Below are 20,732 nucleotides of genomic sequence, written 5' to 3' on the forward strand. Positions count from 1 at the left end.
GGGATCCTGCCAATCAGGTTCCAAAAGCACAGCTTATCTCATGCAAACTTGGTTCCCCCTAGAGAACTTTTAAAAGAGGCTTTGTTTTTGCCAAGATTCTCCTTTGGTTTTTAGCTTAATTAATAGTGATCCAAAAGAACCAAAATAAGCTACTTGTGGTCATGTGTGAATGCTGATGTCCTCTGTCTATTTTGTGAGATATTTATATTGAGCTTAGTAACTCAGAAGCACCTAAAAGGACTATTAAACGTAAGGAAAAATGATGCCTAGATGTTCTAAGGTGTATTTTTTTCTTCTGTTTCTCACTGGGATTTAATTATTTAAGAAATTTTGATAAATTGTAAAATTTTTAATGGCCAGAAGCAAGCAGTGCTTATAATATCTACACCATATAGTTAATAAATAGAATTGTATTAGAAGGTGAAAGTAGTTTTTCTTATAATATTTTAAAATTTGGCTCCCTCAAAGAAAAATCTATTAAAACTCCACTATGGGGCAGACATCATGTGATGAGCCAGGGATACAAAAATAAAATAACATGGTGTAGTCTTTAAAGAGATTTCACCTACTAGGGAGTCAAATATAGGAACAATGGCAGTATTATTATTTAATTGTTGAAATGGAATTATGCACATGGTCCTGTTGGTGTACGAAATAAGTAGAGAGCAAAGAACATTTCACAGTGGAGGAGGCAAGTGAGTCAGGACTGAAAGGGCGCATTGACAAGGGGAAGTGTGGGAGTAGGAATTCTAGGTAGAAGGCACAGGCAGGGAGAGAGGAGGGTACATGGTGTGCGTGTGAAGCTACAATCATTTTGCTATAACTGCAATGTAAAGTTCAAGGGGAAATTCATGGAGATAAGATTGCATTGATGAGCAAATACCAAATCATTAAAGCAACAAAATATCTTTAGATTTCATATAGCACCTACTATGTAATAGATACCATGCTAGGCCATGAGGGAGATCCTAATATATGTAACAGCTCAATAGTACAATCGGATTTTCCTGTTAGAAAGGTTACTCTGAGAGAGAAAAATCTCAATCTAAAGGTTCAAGAGAATAGTTAGAATATTATTATAATAATATTTGCAATAATAATATAGCAAGAAGGGCATTCTGCTCCAAATTTTAAAATGGTCTCTTTCCCTTTTACCTTCCCATTCCCTTACTAGATTAATTTCTTCTCACCTTTCACATCTTTAAATGTCACTTCTACCAAGGGACATTCCCTAAATACACAGACTAGTGTAGGTCTCTGAATGCCACCTGATTATTTTCTTCATGGCAATTATACTAAGTGTCATTAACTACCTTTGCAGTTGTTTGTCTAACTTCCATATTCATCAGCTTGTTGACATCACAATGACAGGGATAGAGTCTGTCTTGCCTAGCAATCTTTAGCACGTATGTGCTTTCTTCGTTTTTGTGTAAATAAATGACAGGTGAAGAATGTAATATTGGATAAAAAAAAGATGTGTAAGAAAAACATTGAAAAGTAGATTGAAAGAGGTTGGCAAATGAACAAAAGTGGAAAATGAAAGATGAATCCTGGATGACTCCCTTGTTTCTAGTCTGACAATTGGACATGCTATTAATAAGAGTTACGACTAAATTGTGGAGAAAGATTTTGACTTAAATTTGAGCCCTACTGCATTAATTAATTGAATCACAGCTCATAGTAAATTAAATTTAGTTTTCTTTAAAAGGATTTGGTGTTGTTCTAGTCTCATGCCAGTATATTTTCAAAGATTTTTAGTGTGAATGTTACTGTAGAAGAGTAACACGTACAATTTATGTTGATTATACTTTGCATCAGATTCAGAAAATTATTTCTCTGTATTTCTGTCTTTATATTTTGATGTTTCTCCAGGGTTGAGCTGGGCTTCTTTGGCATATAGCATGATAAATTTTTAAAGTTTTCTACTACATGATATTGAAGTTAAAGTTTTGCAGAAGCTGAGGTGTATTCTTACCTTTGCAATCAGACCTGGTTTTGGTACAAGTTTGTGCTTGGATATGAAATGAAAGTAGAAATAAAAAATTTATGGTTACCTTAATATTTAAACATCTAACTATGTAAAACCTCATTCCAGTTAAAAAAGATTTTCAAAAGCAGCAGATAACATTTTGACATCAAAAATTGCTATGCAAACATTTCATTATTTATTCCCTTTATTTAAGTGAAAAAGTATTATCTGTTTCTTTCCAGTTGCACACCGAGAAAAAGAAAAAATAAAAGAAAAAGAAAAATCTGAAAAGAAAGGTATGGAGTTATTCTTACTCTGTTCTTACACATTGGCCCCTCCCCCCTTTGAAGTCTTCTTTTTTACACTGGATTTTTAAAAATTATATTATGATATTTTCCTTAGAATTGAATCTATAAAGAGTAATTTCTAGGTTGAGACTCAAACTCTGTTACCAATGTACTCTCTAGAAATGTATCTATTTTTCTCCTGGCAGTTGTGAGACTGCCTTAGCCAACAATGAGGATATTATTTCACAAAATATTTGTCCATTTGATAGGTAAGAAAGTATACTTCCTTATTTTAACTTGCATTCTTTTATTACCTATAGGACTGGAATTTAAAAAAAAATTTAATTTGTATGTATTTGTTTAGAATCCGCAATGCAGACTCCTTGTTTAACAAATACAGAGACATTGTGAAAAGCTTCCTTCTGCCTGTTCCCAGCCTCCCAGATCCCATTCCATCCTACCCACACATACACACAATAAACCACTTTTATGAGTTTTATGTGCATCTTTCAGAGCCTCAATATGCATTCATAAGATAATATAGATTACTGTTTCTCCCTGTTTTTTTACACAAAATTTAATGTGTCCTAATATTCTGGCTTTTGTAATTTAATAATATACCTTAGAGATCTTTCTGTATCAGTAAGTGGATATTTTCCTATTTTTTTTTTTTTAAAAAGCTTCGTGGTATTTAAATGGAGATATTTTCTTCCACGATATATTTAAACTGCTTATTATTTATAGATTGAAGTTTTTAAATATGATTTTTAGTGATGTATATTTCTTATTTAACTGTTCACACTCATTACCCATTTCTCCTGATAATATTTGTGCATGTCATTTGGGTATATTTTCCTGGTCTGTCACTTTTTCAGATATTTTTCTCAGGTTTTGTAGTTAAAGTTAGGGTTTCTGTCTGTGTGCATAGACATGTGTGAGTGCATTTTTGTGTGTATGCATGCCTGTGCTTGGGTTTAGAGTCTTGAATTTTTATGTGGCTAGATATGTTGGTATTTTCTTTTGGTGTTTCTGCTTTTGAATTTTCATTCGAAGATTAATTAAATAATTACTAATATTTCCTCAAGTTTTTAAAATCAGTTTCATATTTCACATTTAACTTTAATTCATCAAAAATCCATTTCAACGTATGTTATGAAATAAAATTCTTTTTTTTTTTTGCTTTTTAGAGTGGATAATGTCTAGGATATTTGTGCTAGATTTCAGCTGATTTATATGTCCACAATATGCATACCCTGCTGAGCTATCTTCTGTGGAACATTCCACTTACCTGGAATGTTTTATAATATTTTAGGAATCAGATCAGTTGAAACATGTTTCAATCTTCTTTATTCTATACTCACATTTAAAATTTTGAATTAAATAGTTGTTGCTTTATTAACGTTTACTTAGTAATAATATCCACGGATTTCAATACAGCCACATTCTTTGTTCTAGAAACAGGTGTCTATTTCCCTTCTGCTATTAAGTTATGCAGAATTATTGGCATCAGGTTCTATGTACTCTGACTAAATGAAATAATCTGATATTTCTCATGATGTTTTTCAACTTTCACAGTGGCTAGATATTTTTTGTTAAAACGTGGTTAAGAATTTGTTGCCCCTAAATTATAAATGTTATGGGAAATTTTCAAATTGGAAAGCAGAACAAAATGCTTTATTCTAAGTGTCCTTTGATTCGTTGTATACCAATTAAAGGAGTTTGCTTTTTATAAAGTTATTATACTGCAACCCCATGACCTTGTGTGAATTGTGCCTTTCTTAGCTTGGCATAGTGCTCCGTCAGCTAACATTGTCCAAGCTATCACCAATAACCCCAAATGGTAGTGGAGATGGTGGTGGGGCAGGCTGAGAGGTTGAGAGACTGACACCCTGGCGGGGGTGAGGGGGTGTGGGCACCTGCATTTTCATTAGCCCTGCAAATGCCAAGGTCACTTGGCCTTCAACAGAGCATTGTGCTTTAAGCTTTCTATGAGGTTTGCCTTATCTCTCCAAGATTCTAGGAAACTATTCATCAACTGTATTTTAAAAGACTAGTTTGTTAAATACATATTCAGGCACATTTTTTTCTTTTATAATACAAGTAAAGCTGATGGACATTAATGTTCTTATTATATAGTTGGAGAAATGGAAATAATTGGGAGTCTAATTTTTTACTCTAATAATTTGACTCTTTCCTTAACCCAGCTGTTTAATTAAATATTTTATTTTTTCATTTAATTTTCTATAATTGCTTTAATTCCCATTATTCTCCAATAAATAATACATAAATGTTGAAAAATATGTGGTGGTTTGGGAAACTACCAAACCACACACAGTTTAATACATTTGAACATTGGCTAACCTGCACGTGCTTCTGTACGCCTCAGGGCTCCTTTACTTAATAGAAGTTAGTGAAATAAATTCATATTGATTTATTAATTTATTACATAACGATGAGAAGGTATAATGTTTCAGGTATCATGTCAAATACTATTCAATTAAGAAGCTGCACTCAATCAGTAATCATTTGTGATTACGTTATACTTCATTGGTTGTTCTCTACCAAAGATGCTATTTCTTAGGGATTGATTATTTAGAAAAACTTTCATTAGAGTGAAGGACATTTGGTAAAGCAGGGACGAGAGATCCTAAGCATTTTTTTTTTTTTAAGATTTTATTTATTTGACAGAGAGAGACACAGCGAGAGAGGGAACACAAGCAGGGGGAATGGGAGAGGGAGAAGCAGGCTTCCCGCTGAGCAGGGAGCCCGATGCGGAGCTCGATCCCAGGACCCTGGGATCATGACCTGAGTCGAAGGCAGACGCCCAACCACTGAGCCACCCAGGCGCCCCGAGATCCTAAGCATTTTTTAATGCATAAGATAGTCCCTTATAGTAAGAAATTATTTCCCCAAATGTCAATTATGTCCTTGTTGTGAAACACTGTTAGGAATCAAAGCTCTAATTCTGATTTAAATATTTATCTTAATTAATCATAAAGAGATGTTTCTTCCTGATAAAATAACATCTTTTCACAAATTATTATAAATTTGTTCTCTCAGTTCGTCTTTCCTGAAAACTTTATCTATTTAGAATAATAACTTTAAAAAGGAGAGTGAGACTAGCTTTCAAAATGCTTTCTAAATCTTAGTGCCAAGTCTTTTAAATTGGGTTTTATACCGTTATTATTACATTAGTATCTTTTTATTTCTAAGTCAGGCTTATTAATGTCATCGATCTTCAAAATAGTTCATGATTTTGATGGCTATAAAAATTGAGGTAAAGAGAAAGCTTGGTCTTGAAATCCACTGAAAGTATGTACTAATATAAAATTTTCTGTTTAAGCAACTCACAAGGAAAAAATTGAGAAAAAAGAAAAACCAGAAACAAAGACAATGGCAAAAGGTAACTTTTCCCTTTATTCTTTCCTTCCTTCCCTTCTTTTTTTCTTTCCTCCCTCCTTCCTTCTCTGTCCCTTTCTTTCTTTCTTTCTTTCTTTCTTTCTTTCTTCTTTCTTTCTTTCTTTCTTTCTTTCTTTCTTTCTTTCTTTCTTTCTAGCTCTCTCTCTCCCTCCCTCCCTCCCTGCCTTCCTCCCTCTTTCTTTCTTTCTTTCTTTCTTTCTTTCTTTCTTTCTTTCTTTTTTCATACCCAGGGTTTGAACTTATAATGCTGAGATCAAGACCTGAACTGAGATTGAGTAGGACACTTTACCCAATGAGCCACCCAGGTGCCACCCCCCTTTATTATTTCCATAACTAAATTATTTTTATTGAAAAGATTATAATTTAGGTGTCAGAGAGCTGGATGATTATAAGCATTCAGCATTTCCTTTACATAAAAATTAATTTGGTCTTACATTTAAAATTTAATATTTGAAGAAAAATAAAACTGAATATTTAAAATAATAGAGCCTCTGAACATGTGAGAGGAAGATGAAAGGCTTTTCCACATATGGTGGGAAGAATTTGGAGCCCCAAGACCTTTACCACTTGCTGTCATCCCCATAGGTATGTTATATTACATGGCAAAGAGCACTTTGCAAAGTATTTAAGGTTGATCTAAAATACAGAGATTATCCTGGATTATTCAGGTAAACTCAATGTAATCTCATGAATCTTTAAAGTGTAGAGATGTGACACAAGAGAAAGAAAGATTTGAAGTGTGAGAAGGATTTGCCCCCCTTTGCTGGCTTGAAAATAGAAGGGAGCACGTGGACAGCATGAAAAGAATTTTGTCAACATGTTGAATAAATTGACTCTTCCCCAGAGCTTCCAGTAAAAAATGCAGCCCTGTTGGCAATTTGATTTTAGCCCTGTGAACCTGTGACCCTTAAGCAGAAAACTTAGTTGAGCCACATTGTGCCAAGACTTTTGAACTTTGGAAACCGGGAGATATTAAATGGATATTGTGTTAAGCAACTAAGTTTGTAGTAATTTGCTACTGTAGAGATAGGAAAGTAGCACAACATAGTTGGTTTACAGCTTTTGACCAGTAGTACACTCTGAGTTAATTTTAGAAGATTCAAATTCAGGTTTTATTTTTTTCAAGAAGAAAGGATAATGCATATATCTTGATTGATATTTTAAGCCATTGAAGACCAAAAGTATCTTAATAATATATCCCCCCAAAAAACAGTTAGAATATCAATGTAATGTTATGTATTTTGGAGGATTACATAAATACTAAATTATAAATTTCTTATTCTAAATTTATTTGCCAATTGTTTGATGTTAAAAAAAATATGGATTCTAGCTGAGAGTTCAATCTTATCTCCTAAATTTAAATTTCCTCTTCCTATTTTAAAATATAGGTTTTATGTGACCAGTACATTTTAGAAATCTCAATTGAGTGTTTTCAAGGGACTAATTCAAATAAACATTGGAATCTACTTTCAAAATTCAGTGTGTTTACCTACACAATGCAAAATAATTAAATATTTGAGGCAGATGTATTTTTACCAATTTTTTTTCATGAGATAACCAAATATTTTATTAAGATAGATGGGTTATAAACTAAGACTTTGTTTCATGGAAGGTAGCATGAATTTAGTCTTAAGATGAAATTTATAATTAAATATATATTATTATATTCTATTTGGTTCTCTTCTTTTTGACAGATTTGAAAGAAAATAAATTCATATATATATATGAAATCTTACAGCTGGTAGGGATGTTAGAGATCATCTCACCTAATTGCCTAACTGAACAGATGAAGAAACTGACCTTCAGGGAGAAAAAACAATTTTCCCAGATTATATAACTAGTATGTAATTAAACTAAGACAAAACCCCAAGTGAACTGAGTAAAAGTCTAGTATTCTTTCCAAAGATAAATAAAGGTCTTCAAGCATCAATTATTCCTTCAAAAAATATCTATTTAATACTGTACTAGTTATTTATTGCTGTGAAAAAATTACCACAATTTAGAAACTTAAGTCAACACACATTTATTATGTCAGCTTTTGTGGGTCAAAAATCTGGGCATGGCTTAGCTCGGTCCTCAGCTTCATGATGTCTCACAAGACTGTAATCAATGTATTAGACAAAGCTACAGTCCCATCTGAAGGATCAACTGGGGAAGGATAATTTCCAAGTTCATTTACATGATTGTTGGCAAGATTCAGTTCTTCAAAACCTGTTGAATCAGGGCCTCAATGCTTTCTGACTGTTGGCTGGAAGCCATTCTCAGTTCCTTGCCACATGAGTCTCACTAATATATAGCTGGCTTCATCAAACTTAACAAGAGAGAGAATCATCTAGTAAAACAGAGATAATCTTATGTAGACTAATCATGGAAGTCACATATTATTGGTTAGCAGCAAATGCATTGGCCAGCCCATATTCAAGGGGAGAAGATGACATAAGCATATGAATACCAGAAAGTGGATGTCACAGGCGGGCCATCTTGAGTCAGCCTGGCCTGCCACAAATCACAAATATTTTATTTACATACTTATATTCTTATGGGGGAGATACATGTAGGCAACCTATATATGTATACATTGCATGTGTATATACACACACACAAATATGTTTCCTTTTTATTTTATGTATGTATATATACATTATGTTAGGAATATAGGAAATACATAGGAAATTATCGTTGCATAATGGGTAATTTGGGGGAAAACAGAATAATTTTAGAAGAAAATCCCCAATTGAATAGATTGAAAAGATATTCATTATAGTATATGACAATTAAGTTAGAAACAAAGATAACTTACTGTATTTGAGAGGTATGACCAGAGTTAAAGTAAAATCTCCCTCTGAAGACTTTGATTGCCAGAGGCACTCCCGTGGAACACAGCACATTTTATAATCTGTTTCAAGCACAGCCTGTCCAAGAGCAGCAACTCTCTGTTCCTCCCTGGTACATGTGTAGGACCTCATATTCATTGTGAAAACTAGCCTATTCCTATAGTTCTTTAAAAATAACAAAGACAGAGAAGAAGTAGAAGAAGAGATGATGGCAAGAGAAGTAAGTGGGGTAAGCCAAGTCCAGGCCAGCCTGTTGAACTGGCTGGAAAATGATGATCTTCAGATATGTGTGTATTTGATGAAGTAGGGGCGGTTACTACTTATCGATCACTTTCAGAAGACTTTCTATTGTTCTCACTGGTTTGTGTATATGTATATCTCCCTCCATATGTCTTAAAATACATTTTTGAAATCATCCTCAGAGATTAATATGAATAATATTATGCAATTTTGTGTAATGGGGAAATGGGTTAGTCATTTTGGTTCTACTGCTTCTACTTCTGCCTTATTAGTTGCACTATGTTTGGCAAATGGCTTTTCATTCCTAGATTTCTCATCTGTAAAATGAGTATAATATAGTAATTCCTGTTATACATCAAACTTTAAATTCTAGGAAAACTCCAAAGAACTCTAGGAATTCAGGATATGAGGATTTAATATTAGAAATTCCAATGTACTTCTTTTGCAGTGTACAAATTATTTGTTCACATTATTTTACTTATCCTCTCAGCTTCCTTAAAGGAAAAAATAGCTACAGTGGTAAATTTTTTTTAATGAGGGAAACTGAGGAACTGAGAAATGAAGCAGTTGGCAGTTCTTTAATGAATGAGTTGAAATTTGTTATATCTTAACTCCAAAAAGAATAGTATGTTAATATGTTTATTGGATAATGTGATTTCCCTACTTTGGCATTAGACATTTTGATTCTAGTACAGTCACTAATGGGTAAGGCTAATTCCCAAGTGAATTAAATATACTGATGTCTTTCTTTTGATTAGACCATTTTATTTTTTATTTGACAAAAATCATAAATTAAATATCCTCCTAAATAGAACTGGGTGATTGGAATATAGTGTGACAATACTTTTTGCTTTATCATTCCTTAGTGAGCTCCTCAATCCAAATGTCAGTCAAATTCTTAAAAAAAAAAAAAAAGAAAGAAACAACAACAACAGGAAAAGTATTTTGGCATAAAATTTAAGAACACCTACCCAGTTTGATAAAAATGAATAGCAATTGAATGTTGCTTTAGTTTCATGGTATTTACCCCATTATATCCACATCATTGTTGAGTTCTTACCCATTTTAATGTGGGGTAAACTTACTTGTTTCAAATATGAAGCTCACTGACAAATGTCTAAAATAGGTAAAGAAAATTTTGTCATTTTTATACTTAAAACCATTGATAAAAATGAGTTTGTTTTAGATGTGGTCTTGAAGAAAATTATCTTTGCTCATTTACAAATTATTATGGCATTAAAGGCACATCTGAATTTCATATACTTTAATTCCATGGTGTGAAGTTAAGGTTAAATCAAGTGCTACCTACAAGTGGGTAGGTGTCATTTAATGTAACAAAAATTACAGTTTCACACACAAAAAAGTATAAGCAAAAAAACATTTGGCAAATTTTTCAAGTTTTGTCAAGTTCATTTGAAACACACATTTACATATGCAATCTGTTTATTGCTGTATGTGTACTATCTGCACAGTGAAACATGTACTGTTCTCTCTTCTTGATCAAGAGTGCTAATCCAGTAAACATTTATTTTGTGTTTTCCCTGAAAAAATCACTGTGCTAGACATGATGATGCTACAAAAATGAATAATATAGTTCCTATCCTCAAGTTGCTCTGTCTGGTAGGGAAGAGCGATGGTGAACAATCATTTGTAATACAAGATATATAACAGGGAAAAGCAGATGTGCTTTAACAAAAGTTGAGGCAAACTGAAGCTCAGGTGAAGGAAAGATTAATTCCAATGGCCGTGCACTTTGTTGCATATGCACTGAGAGCAAAGAAATTTATATATGCAGAAAACACAGAAAACATAAAGAATGAAGCCTGGCAATGTTTGACATGTAGAAAATGCATGAGACATTCAAGAAAAAGAAAGTAGTCTAGGGGAGGAAGAAACTTTTGGAAAGGTGCTATGAGAGGAGAGATAGGATGAAACCAGATCTTGCAGGATTTTAAATGCTATCCTAACCTTTTTTATCCTGCTAATCTTCAGAGCTCCAGCAACTCGCTCTGAGCCCACGCCATGCTAAGCTCTCTGGAAGAGTTCATTAGGTGAACATAGATGAATTGTGTGAGTCTGAGGTGTTGCTGGCATCTCAGGGGAACTTCCTCTGTAGCCAGAAACTAATAAATATTTGGTGTGAGGTTCTGGAATTATGTTGATTTAAAGTCATTTGCAGAGAGCTGATGGTTTCAGTCACAGAAATCTATGAATCTGCTGTAGGAAAGAGCAGTAGCCAGCAAAGGAGATTTAAAAATGGTTTAAAGGAAGTAGAAGAAAATCGCCTATTGAATATAGTTACAAAAGCTACAGAGACATTGGGGATTTGTGGAGTAATTGGATGATTTTTGTATAAGAGTTTTATGTCTGAGCAACTTTGGAAAACAGTGCATAGAATAATCTCCCTCTTTGAAGATTCTTAATAGACTTTAGCTTTGAGAAATTTCATAGTGAAAAAACTGATTTAACTTAGTTTCCAAATTTCTTTGATCATAGGAATATCCCCATACTTTTAACATAGTAGCATCATCTTCCTGCAAAGTTTCTGAGAAACAGTGCTTTGGGAAGTTTGGTCCATTCAATTAAATGCAGTACCACAGATGATTTTGGTTTTGTAAGCATCAGGCATTATCATTTTCATTCTTCTCTTCATGGGACCTCACAATATTATCTTGCATTAGTTTCAAATTATTGCTTAGTGTACTAAAGTAAAAAACTTGATTATAATATTTTCATAAAATTTTTCAACATGAGTGACAATAAAGCCTATCCATTACATTGACAAATGACATGAGAGAGTCACATTGCAGTAGACTTACCGTGGTGCCTAGTGATTATGTGTGGTCCCATAGAATAAATCATGTCCAGCGTGTAGCATCTATATAAACAATTTCCCACAAATGTGTGCTGTATTATTATTGCTTTTTGTAAAATAATTGAAAGTTTCACAAATTGATTAGTTCACATTTCTAGTTCCTTCCACCCAAATGCATAGAATATCAAATTAAGAATATGTGTGTATAGAATATACATGCATATATGTTATAATTAACATATATTTTCTAATTTAAAGCCCTTTCTGTTCACTAGGATATATGTAAGTGTTTTAAAAGTGACTAGAACTATTATTTCTGACTTAAGATAAGCAGGAGCTAATACCTCATTTTCTGCTCTCTTTCCATCTCCTTTAAAGTCAAGTCATTAGAGCCTGAGTATTTCTGAGGTATCCTTTAATGGATTTTATTGTTTCATTTCTCTTAGTCACTACAAGTGCAAGTAATTTCACCTTTATACCCCCAAGAGTTATTTTTTAAAAATACTATGTTTAGTTTCTTGAATGACTTTTCAGATATTTCTGTTGTGGAACAAAATGATTATATCCTTTTAAAAAGGCTCTTTGGTTTGGGCATTGCCTTTCACTGAAGATGCCTGTATATACAACCCTTGTGTATTTCAAATGGCTCCTTGTTGATATGCTAATCTGGTAGCTACCTAAAAGGTAATGTTTTCATGTACAAATTAAGAAAGTGTCCAACTTGCAAGTGAGCTACCTTTTTTTAAGTACTCTAACATGTCACTTCATAGACAATATAAAAATCAGATAATAATAGTCACAAGTATGTATATCAGGGGCGCTATTTTTTCCATTGTTTTTCTTTTCTCTTTCTTTTTTAACTTGTTCTTAGCAACCAATGAGAGATGAAAAGCTGTATTGCTAAATAAACAAAAATAATCCAACTTGTCTTTAACTCTGTATAGAAGAGAGGAAAGCCAAGGCGGAAGAGAAGATTAAAAAGGAAGTGAAAGGTGGGAAACAAGAGAAAGTGAAGCCAACAGCTGCAAAAGTCAAAGAAGTACAGAAAACACCACCTAAGCCCAAAGAGAAGGAGGGGAAAGAGACTGCGGCTGTGTCCAAGCATGAACAGAAAGGTAAACATTCAGAGGAGGTGGCCAGAGGTTCTAAGAGAACACTGGGCAAGAAGCAGATACAGTGAAATTAAAAACTCAAAAAGACCGAGATCAGACTTCAAATGGGAGAAAAAGACTTGTATAAGTAAATATATCTGAAAGGAAATGCAGTAAGTGGGAATTAAAATTCATTTATGGAAAGACTAAAATGTATTCACATATCTAAAGATGCATTTTGAAATATTTTTAAAAGAGGATTTGAGTTAGTTATCTGAAGTTATTTGAAGGTTGAGGATGAATGTTAAATTCTTGAGACACGGGATTTCTATTAAGAGATAGAAAAGCAATTTTATGTTTTCTACTCTTCGGAGAACAGCAGTCCAGGGAAAATGACAACAATTTTCAAGGAGTTTTTTAAGGGGTATATGTTCAAATCATATAGAATAAGTATCATAAAAACTATCCATACATTCCTGTTGTCTCTGCAAGAGCACATAGCTTAGAATATACATTGAATTATTAAATTTGGTTAATTTAATGGGCGGGAAGTTATAGGAAAAAGAACCCTCAAGTTTCTTTGCTAGCTTCCACTGACTGAATTGATGACTTTAGGAATCTCCGTATCTGACCCTGTGCAGCAATTCAGTAAGAGTGATGTCAAACTTACATCCCTACTTCACAGAAATAGAGCATTTAAATGGAGGTGGAATATAAACCTGAAATTCTTTATGGAAAGGTGCTATGGAAACATAAAAGGATGGAGTTTTCAGAAGGCAGCCAAGGGCTTGTCCCACATCTCTGCCCCTTTTGGAATCTGTTCTTCCTAGAGTCCATTCCCTGCGCTATGCTGTTACACAGTCCTAAGGCTTCCCGTACAGAATATGGGATCTACCCTGGAGGGACTATTCCTACAAATGCTTCTTAGGGGTGTTGCAAAATAAAACTTTCCTTTACTCTGGTAGTTTTGAATAGTTATATTTGAGGACTAAAATTAAGGAACGGTTTCTATGAGACTTTCATTAAAAATTTTGAAAACTTTATTACTGAGTAAGCTATTTGGACAGTGAAAATAGTTTTCACCATTGTAAGACACAAGATATGAAATTTGCAATCCACACTTTTTTTCTTTTAGATTCCACCTAGAAGTGAGATCATGTGGTGTTTGCCTTCATAGTCCTCTCTTGTATTTTGTCTTTGAATCACTTTTTCCTTTGAATTCACAAGTAATATTTATAAATTTTGATTTATTTGACAAGAGATATATATTTTTTGAAGATATATTTTAAAAAGGAAAGGAAAGAAGAAAGAAAAAAACTTCTGTCTCTCTCTCTTTTCTTGTGACCCACAAAATTTTGAAATAAATGAAAATCACCTAAATTTAAAATTTTGTGGATCACTGACAAAAAAGAGTGGGATTAAAACTTTGGAGCCCTAAAATCTTTCTTCAATTTTAAAAATGATTATATTGCCTTGAAAAAATTAAAAATATTGGCTATTACCTCTCTTAAAACTATATGTTATTTCTGAAATATTTTGTGTAGAAAACAGAACTATAGTAAGTAAAGAGAAAATACTTTGAATGGACTATTTTACTGTGATAGAAAACAGGAAAATTAATCTTCTGACTCACTGATATATCTATTTAAAATGATTATCAAGGTGTTAAAATACTTTGCATTTTAGATTGCTCTTTAAAGGTGAAAATAATCACATGAAAGCAGCTGAAACGTACCAATATATTTTTATTTTTTGTCCATAAATAAAGTATATAAAAATTCATGCCACTTACATATGGGGGTATCAAAATACTTATCTAGCAACTAGGAACATGAATAAACTTTTTGATGTCCATTTTTAGTATCTTGGGTTTTTTTTTGTGGGGGGGCACATTTCATTGACATAGACACATCACTGGAACATTTTAAAATAATATTTATTTTCTAGGTCACATATATTGTATTTCATTCATATCAGTAATCAGAATTATTAAAGATAGCATTCTATTACCATTTTCATTTTCAATCTACAGTTTTCATTTCCATATAAAGAGCTATTTATCTGTTAAAAGGACATTCAAATATCACTTAAAGTTAGAAACAAAAGCACAAATGTGATTTTATCAGCTAAGTAAATGCATTTGCTAAAGTAAGTCTCCATATTAAGACATCTACCTTCAATTCAATAACTGTATCATTAGGTAAATAATCAAAACTTTACTTCTAATTCCTGGTCAGACACATAAGTAGATTATTTTTTTTTTAATTAAGCAAAGATTCAAGAACATTTATTTATACAAAAATGAAATCACATTATGGTTTTCACTAAACATGATAAACAAAGATGTAGTGTTTTTTAAATAATCTATTTGTGAGGTGGCTCTGATTTTGAGACTCTTGTATTGATGATATACTAAAATAGTTGCGTAAGTTCTCCTTTGAGCAAGGGATTATTTATTTGCTTAGCTTAAGTTAGTCCTAATGAATTTGAGTCCTTTTCAAATAGATTTCTAAATAGTTCTTTGTAGATAACTAAGGCCTACAGGTCTTTCACTGGGAACAGATTTTTACATGGAGCACATACACTTATTGGCAATTTTTAAATTATATAGTATACATGAAAATATATTCACATGTAATTACTCTTAATATTATATATTTATAAACAATCTATTTCCACAAAAAGCATTGGGAATCAGATGCATAGGTATGCACATGCCTACCATAAACTTATATACACACTTATATACCACATAATCTAGCTTTTATGGACTAATCAATCTATTTAAAGTAGGGTAAGAAAGGTTGGCATGACCAGGCATTGCTCTCTGATTTTCTGAGGTCTGTGGCAAATCTATGGGGAAGGGAAAGAAAACCAAACCTCACTGCTATGCTCATTCTTTCTTTTCTTCTCCCTCCACTGCCTCCTCCTCTGCCTCTTTTTCCTCTTCCTCTTCTTTCACCTCCTCCTATTTTTTCTTCTCCTCCTCTTCCTTCTTCATCTTCTTCTTTTCAACAACTATCTCAAAATTTTGGCAGGCAGAGAGAGTATAGCTAATATGAATTTACCGTAGAGCAGCAGACTACACATGCCCCATGCTCATCATTCTGTTGACATTCTGCACCCAGAATGCATTTTCTCTCAGCTGCCACTCCACAGGGGACACAGACAAGGCAGCAGCTGAATGGCATCCATCACTGCTTGAAGAGGAGAGAAATGGTCAGCATGTGTTATTCATAGAAGATGTTCATTTGGGGAAAAAAAAAATTAAGAAGTGGTGACCAAATATGAAATTATATGAATGATTATCACAAAACTATGAAAGTTAGCATAATAGAACAGTTCATATTTTCTTTAGGAAAATTTTCCTAGTTTAATGTTTGAGTTGTATTTAAAGAAGCATTTCTATGAAATGAATCTTCCAAATCAGGAAGGCTTGGTTTTGCTTTATCCTTAGACAGGTGAAGGAGACACACTGGGCGTTGCCCAACATATACTTGCCTAGAATTCTTGCACATTGTTAAGGTCAACACTCAGGACAGATGGAAATGGGCATCCTAATTTAAAATATTTGAAAATTCTTAATTTAAAATATTGTAAAAATACTCTCATTTTCCTATTGGTGCCATTAGAATGCAACATCATAACATCACTCAAATAAAACAGAAACATCCTAAGAATTGTAACTCAAATAATTTTCTAGATTAAAAAACTAAACATTTTTTGAATTAATAAAGGATTTTCTTTCTTAAATTGAAGGCACATAGGATTATTGGTGCATTAATTAAATGAATAACTTGTGGAGCCAGAAAATATTGGTATAATAAATGCATTTTACCTTGGTCATAATCTAACAGAGGCTAAAGAGTTTCATTACACTGTCAGCAGTTGGTTAAAGAAAAAACTCCGAAGCATGAAGATTTTAGTTAATTCAATATACTATTCTACATGTTATGTGCGTAAATATGCCATCACAATTTGGGGCAGAGAGCATTATTTCATTTTGGGGGATTGCCCAAACCCTTCAAATTCCAAGTAGTCCCTGCATTCTCAACTTCTCACACACACATACTCTCTGTTGCTGTTGCTGAAGGCTATAGTGTCATTAAGAATCATGGTGAAAGAAACAAAAAACTGAGGGATTTTAGATCAATGATTCTGGAAGATAGTCTAATTAGACCTTCTGAAGAGTTTGTTAAAAATGCATATTCTAGGATTTAGACCCATGGAATTATAACACATTCCCCATCTTTTTGATATTTAAATTGCCCTTTGAAACTACTTCTGAATTGTAGGAAGGACAAATCTAAAGAGAATATAGTCACTTAAGGTACTGAAACAAAGGGGAAAGCTTAAAAATTTTGGGAAGTCTTCCCTTGCTCAACCTCAAATTTGCCATGTAAGGGAAATATACTTTTTCATTTTGCTGCATCTTTGATCCAAATCTCCTAGTCTAGAATTTTGCTCAGGAAAACAGTTAGGTCCAGAAAAGAGAAAATGCTCTTTATGTTAATCTTAATTCTCTCCTGTGCCATAGGGTTCTTGTGTCCTGGTTTTAGAAACCCTGGCTGTTACCTAGTATATCCAGGAACAAATAGATTCCTGGACTTGAACTGAGGACTAGCCTCCCTCCAGCTTCCCACTTCACCTGTGGGAGAATGTGCTGTAATTCAAGAACCAACACACATGCAAATTCTTGAAACTTCATAAGTTTTGGCTTACTCATATTTAGGTACTAATGAAAAGGATTATATTTTAACATTTACTGCAATAACTACATTTATTTTTTCAAAGACCTGGCAGAGTTTCATAATAAAATGGATTACTCTAAAAATACTGTTAATACTTTAAAAAGAATAAGGTTTACAAAAATCATTGTATGTGTGTTTGTTATATAGTAACAAGTTTTATTATTTCATATGTTTAATAGACATAATTTCAAGCACTTAAGGGTGTGTCATGTTGTGTAAATTGAATAAACTCTTGGTCCTAAAGCTGCCTTTGGATTTGTTAGATTAATAAAATGCCTATTTAGAAACGTTAAAATGTAAATCATCTTGAACAAGATTAATTTCATAATATGCAAGCTTTAAAACTTATGGAATAATTCACCAACTGAAATTTGAGTTGGAATGACCTCAGCAGAATCTAAAGTTATGTGAGAATTTAAAGTTCACTGCGATGTCTTTAACTTAGAGGGGAAAGGAAAAAAAAAAAAAAGAACTCTGAAATAATTTGACCAAGTTTGCCCAAAATGTTCAAATCCTTTGTTTTTTTTTAACTTTTTCCATAGACCATAGACTAGTCAAGATCATAAGATATCTTCCATGAAGAGTACTCAGTTAATTAGCTTAACAATGATATCATGTGATGCTGAAAGTCTGCACATACTCTTCTAATTGAGCACCATTTCCATGCAGAATCCCTAACACATTGCAAAGTAGTTAGCCTTCCTGCTTGCCTTTTCAAGAAAACGTCCTCAGCTCCATTTAGACAATTAGCAGAAGGGCTTGGAATGAATAACTGGTAAAATATTCCAAGTTGGAAATAATTTCCTGTTGTAAAACTTCTGTTTCATTATTGGAAGTGTATATATGAACAATGAGAAAAATTGCTTTAATATGATGACTTTTATAATGAATTTGATGAAAAATGTTTTGATTAAGAAAGAACAACTGTATGATATTCCCCTGAACTAGTCTGTTTCAGTTTTTTAAGGTTATTCTTTTTGTATGGAATAAATCAAACCTTATATTTTTGAGCATTTTTTAATTACGTTTAAACCTTATATTTATTTTCTTCCCCTGTGTGTTCATATGAGTGCAAATTATTTCTTCACAGAGAATACTGTAGTAAAATAGAATTGTGCTATTTTGTTTGTTTTGTTAAGCCATTTCTCCTTAGAAAAAAGAAAGGTGTTGATGACATTTTTTCATTGCTCTTTTTCTTTCTACTCTGTCAGATCAGTATGCATTCTGTCGATATATGATTGACATGTTTGTCCATGGGGATTTAAAACCAGGTATTCCAAACAATTTTTGTACTTGTCTGTTTTATTAGTCTTCGTTTCTAAGATTGTTGGCTTTTTTATGTACTAAACTGTATTTTCATTTACAAAAATTGCATATTGCATGTGTAGATCTAGAATAAAACCAAAAAAAACCAAAAGTAATAGCTGGCATTAGGGCCTTTAATTTTACTGTCTATTACTGCATGGCCTATTGCAAATGAAGTAGGTTGAAAGCTAAAAAAAAATGCTAATATCTTTATATACAAAAAATGCTAATATCTTTAATAATATCTTGGAGCGAAGAGGTGAATCATCTTATTTTATTTCTGGTAAACTTATAAGCCCTATAACAATAAAAGTATTCTTTTTTTTAATAGTGAAAAATATTCATATTAAATCCATCACAATTCAAATATTTAATTTGTTTCAAAAAAATTTTTTTTCTCTCACATGAGCCAGGGTTAGCCACTCCAGAGATCTACTATTGATGGAGATAGTCAACCTTGGAGTTAATAGTCAACATAATGGAGAAATATTTTTACTGAAAGCAATTTATCTATCATCTCTCTTTTATTGTTGCCCAGTGTAACAAGGGATTCTTTATTGTTGCCCAGTGTAACAAGGGATTCTTTTATTGTTGCCCAGTGTAACAAGGGATTCTTTACTAATGTCTTAATTAATAATGAATAACTTGATTGCTTGTACAAGGTCTTTTGCAGATTTAAAGACTGATATTACTATGTTGTTCGGGGAAACAATTCTAAGAAGATGGTATTGTTAAGGAAGGAGCTAATTTACGTTAGAATAATTGAGGCTGATTGTTTAAAGCAAACTATACTTTGGCTTTAAGCTATTTTTATGGAAATCTCTCCAAAATGTATAATTACATTTATGCATCTATTGGCAAATGGGCATATCATATTTAAAACAAGTATATAACAAATCTAGGTCCTAGAAAATTTGAAGATCACGAGAATTTTGGCTCTCTGGAAAATTTAGTTAATTCTAGTAACTTATTCAATTTCCACCCCTCCTCCTCTTCATTTTCTTAATCTTTTTACTCTTCTTTTTTTACTTTCTTACTGAGTTAGAAACTGAAACGAGAGGGAAAACCCTGAAAAACATGGTGACTCACTTGGATGATGACTCACTTGGTAAAAATGATTGTTAATGTATGTGTATAGTATCATAGTAAAATTAGATGGAAACATTCAGGAAAGTAGTTTAGTATGGTGAAAGGAGAGGGCTTTAGATGTACATCCAGATATAATCCTTGACCCCAACCTTTTCTAGCATTGGCCCTTCAGCAAATCATTGAACTCCACATGATCGTCAGTGTCTTTACATTGAGGTCACAGTAACAACCTTGCAAATTTGTTGACAAAGCATCTAAGTAGATGCACAAAATACTATTATAACTTTATTCTTTAAATCATTCAATATAGCACAGCCTGTCTGGGTGAACACCCCACATGAAAGAAACAACATTGATGACTCTCAGTCTATATACATCATTAAGTCAATTTTAGGTAACAGATTTGCTGACCAATTTAACTGTGATGGTTTAAGAAAGTTATATTCTGCACATATTTTGCTTTGAAGAGATCAATTGTTTACTTATATGCAATATGAATCTATATTCTAATGAGCATGAGCTTTTAAATTCCCTTGTTTGAGGAAAATTATGTGCTCTTTGTGCCCCCCAGATTATTCATACAGCTACTAATTGATCATAAAATACAAGTTCTAAGAAACTCACAGGACAGAGAGAACCGTACATTGTTAAAGTCAGTGAGGGATGCTAAGAGTTTAATAGTCACAAAGCTAATCATTTCTTTCCAAAAATTCAACAACAGATCAAGATAAGAAGGAACAGTGAAACCATCTCTGCACCAGTTAAGGATAATTCTGCTATTAACCATACAGGGAGAGCTCTTCTAAAGTCCTATGTGAACATTTTCTAAGTAGCCATGAGTTCAGTCCTGTAGCATTATCCAATATTCTAACTCCTGGAAATCATTCCCAAGTGCTATAGGATTAGATTTCTTAATATCATTTTTTACCTT

The 20,732-nt window shown here is 32.8% G+C and overlaps 1 protein-coding gene across 1 annotated transcript in view; it reads left to right on the forward strand.

The window, feature by feature from the left end:
* TRDN (triadin) overlaps positions 1-20,732 on the forward strand; it is a 291,637-nt gene that overhangs the window by 53,771 nt on the left and 217,134 nt on the right. The window contains 4 exon segments of the mRNA XM_078055860.1: positions 2,212-2,265; positions 5,600-5,659; positions 12,510-12,680; positions 18,619-18,678. Coding sequence (XP_077911986.1) covers positions 2,212-2,265; positions 5,600-5,659; positions 12,510-12,680; positions 18,619-18,678 — 345 coding nt within the window.

This window comes from Halichoerus grypus, chromosome 9 (assembly GCF_964656455.1).
Source record: "Halichoerus grypus chromosome 9, mHalGry1.hap1.1, whole genome shotgun sequence".
Lineage (NCBI taxonomy): Eukaryota > Metazoa > Chordata > Mammalia > Carnivora > Phocidae > Halichoerus > Halichoerus grypus.